The sequence below is a fragment of the Haplochromis burtoni genome, unplaced genomic scaffold (genome assembly GCF_018398535.1).
Source record: "Haplochromis burtoni strain Fernald_Lab_line unplaced genomic scaffold, NCSU_Asbu1 Contig_42, whole genome shotgun sequence".
In the NCBI taxonomy this organism is placed as follows: domain Eukaryota; kingdom Metazoa; phylum Chordata; class Actinopteri; order Cichliformes; family Cichlidae; genus Haplochromis; species Haplochromis burtoni.
Genome location: NW_024582403.1, coordinates 162,960 through 164,211, shown reverse-complemented (window position 1 = coordinate 164,211; position 1,252 = coordinate 162,960). Strand labels below are relative to the sequence as shown.

Here is a 1,252-nt window from a genome sequence, read left to right as displayed (position 1 = left end):
GCTTTCAGGAAGCCTGGACCAAGCCAACCATCATAAAAGCAGGCACTTCAGCGCAAAACCCTCAGAATCACATCGATCTGCACTGAAGTCAAAGGCTAAAGAATCACTTAAAATGGTGAGTGGAAGTTGAATCAGTTTAAATTCCATTCTCTGCACTGCAGATTTATTCAGTTGTATCTTATAGCCTGTGATTGATAGTATACTATTAATGTATGTTAATGCATCTTTCTAACTTATTTTTTAGGAATTGTGCTATGGATTATTTCAGGCACGTGCATCGTGGATCCAGTTCACTTTTATCTGCTCAAGTATGTGCAATGCAGACATCATCCCACCTGCAAGTTTTAGAGCCTGATAGAAACTTAACATTTTTTGCATTGTTGCAAAAAATTTCATCTAATGTGTATCTCTGTTCTGTATCCTTAGTGCTGTGCATGTGGACTAGTGTTGAGTCCTGGTCTTACGTCTATTCAAACAAATCAATGAAATGGGACGATGCACGTAATTGGTGCAAGGAGAGCTACACAGACATGGTGGCCATCCAGAACCGGGAGGAGATCGAGCATCTTAACAACTGGCTGCCCAAAAAAAAGGGCTACTACTGGATAGGGATCCGTAAGATCAATGATGTCTGGACCTGGGTAGGAACCAACAAAACTCTGACAGAAGAAGCAACAAACTGGGCAAAAGGAGAACCAAACAATGGCAAAACTGGACAAAGTGTAGGAGTCAGTGAGGACTGTGTGGAGATGTACATTAAACGAGACCAAAATCCAGGCACGTGGAATGACGAGAGGTGTATGAAAAAAAAGACTGCTCTGTGCTACACAGGTAAGCAACAGTTTGGGGCTTATATTCTTTATTTTAGCTGCCTTAGATTTGTTATTCTGGTTCATTATTATCAAGGTAATCTACTGATAAAACATTTAGAAATAGTTTATTTGATATATTATTTTTACTATGATTAGCAAGGCTTATAAAAGCATGTCTGTTTTTTCCAGCGGCTTGTAAGATTGACTCCTGTTTGCATGGAGAGTGTGTTGAAACCATCAACAGCCACAAATGTGATTGCTTTGAAGGGTTTTTTGGAGACAAGTGTGACCAAGGTGAGAAAACAAAATGACAGCGTAGTTTAAATACATATTTTAAGTCACATAAAGGATTTGATATCTAACTGTGTGTTTTATTTGTTGTCAGTTGTGCAGTGTAACAAAAGTGAGGTGATTGTGCCAGATAAAGGACATGTAAATTG

The 1,252-nt window shown here is 38.9% G+C and overlaps 1 protein-coding gene across 1 annotated transcript; it reads left to right on the top strand.

The window, feature by feature from the left end:
• LOC106633163 (L-selectin) lies at window positions 1-1,250 on the top strand (the record flags this gene model as incomplete). The annotated part of the gene is made up of 5 exons (XM_014333157.2): window positions 1-115; window positions 245-308; window positions 427-831; window positions 1,002-1,106; window positions 1,198-1,250. Coding segments are annotated over exons 1-5 (630 nt in total), but the record flags the coding sequence as incomplete, so codon positions are not given.
• Window positions 1,251-1,252: the final 2 nt, after the last annotated feature.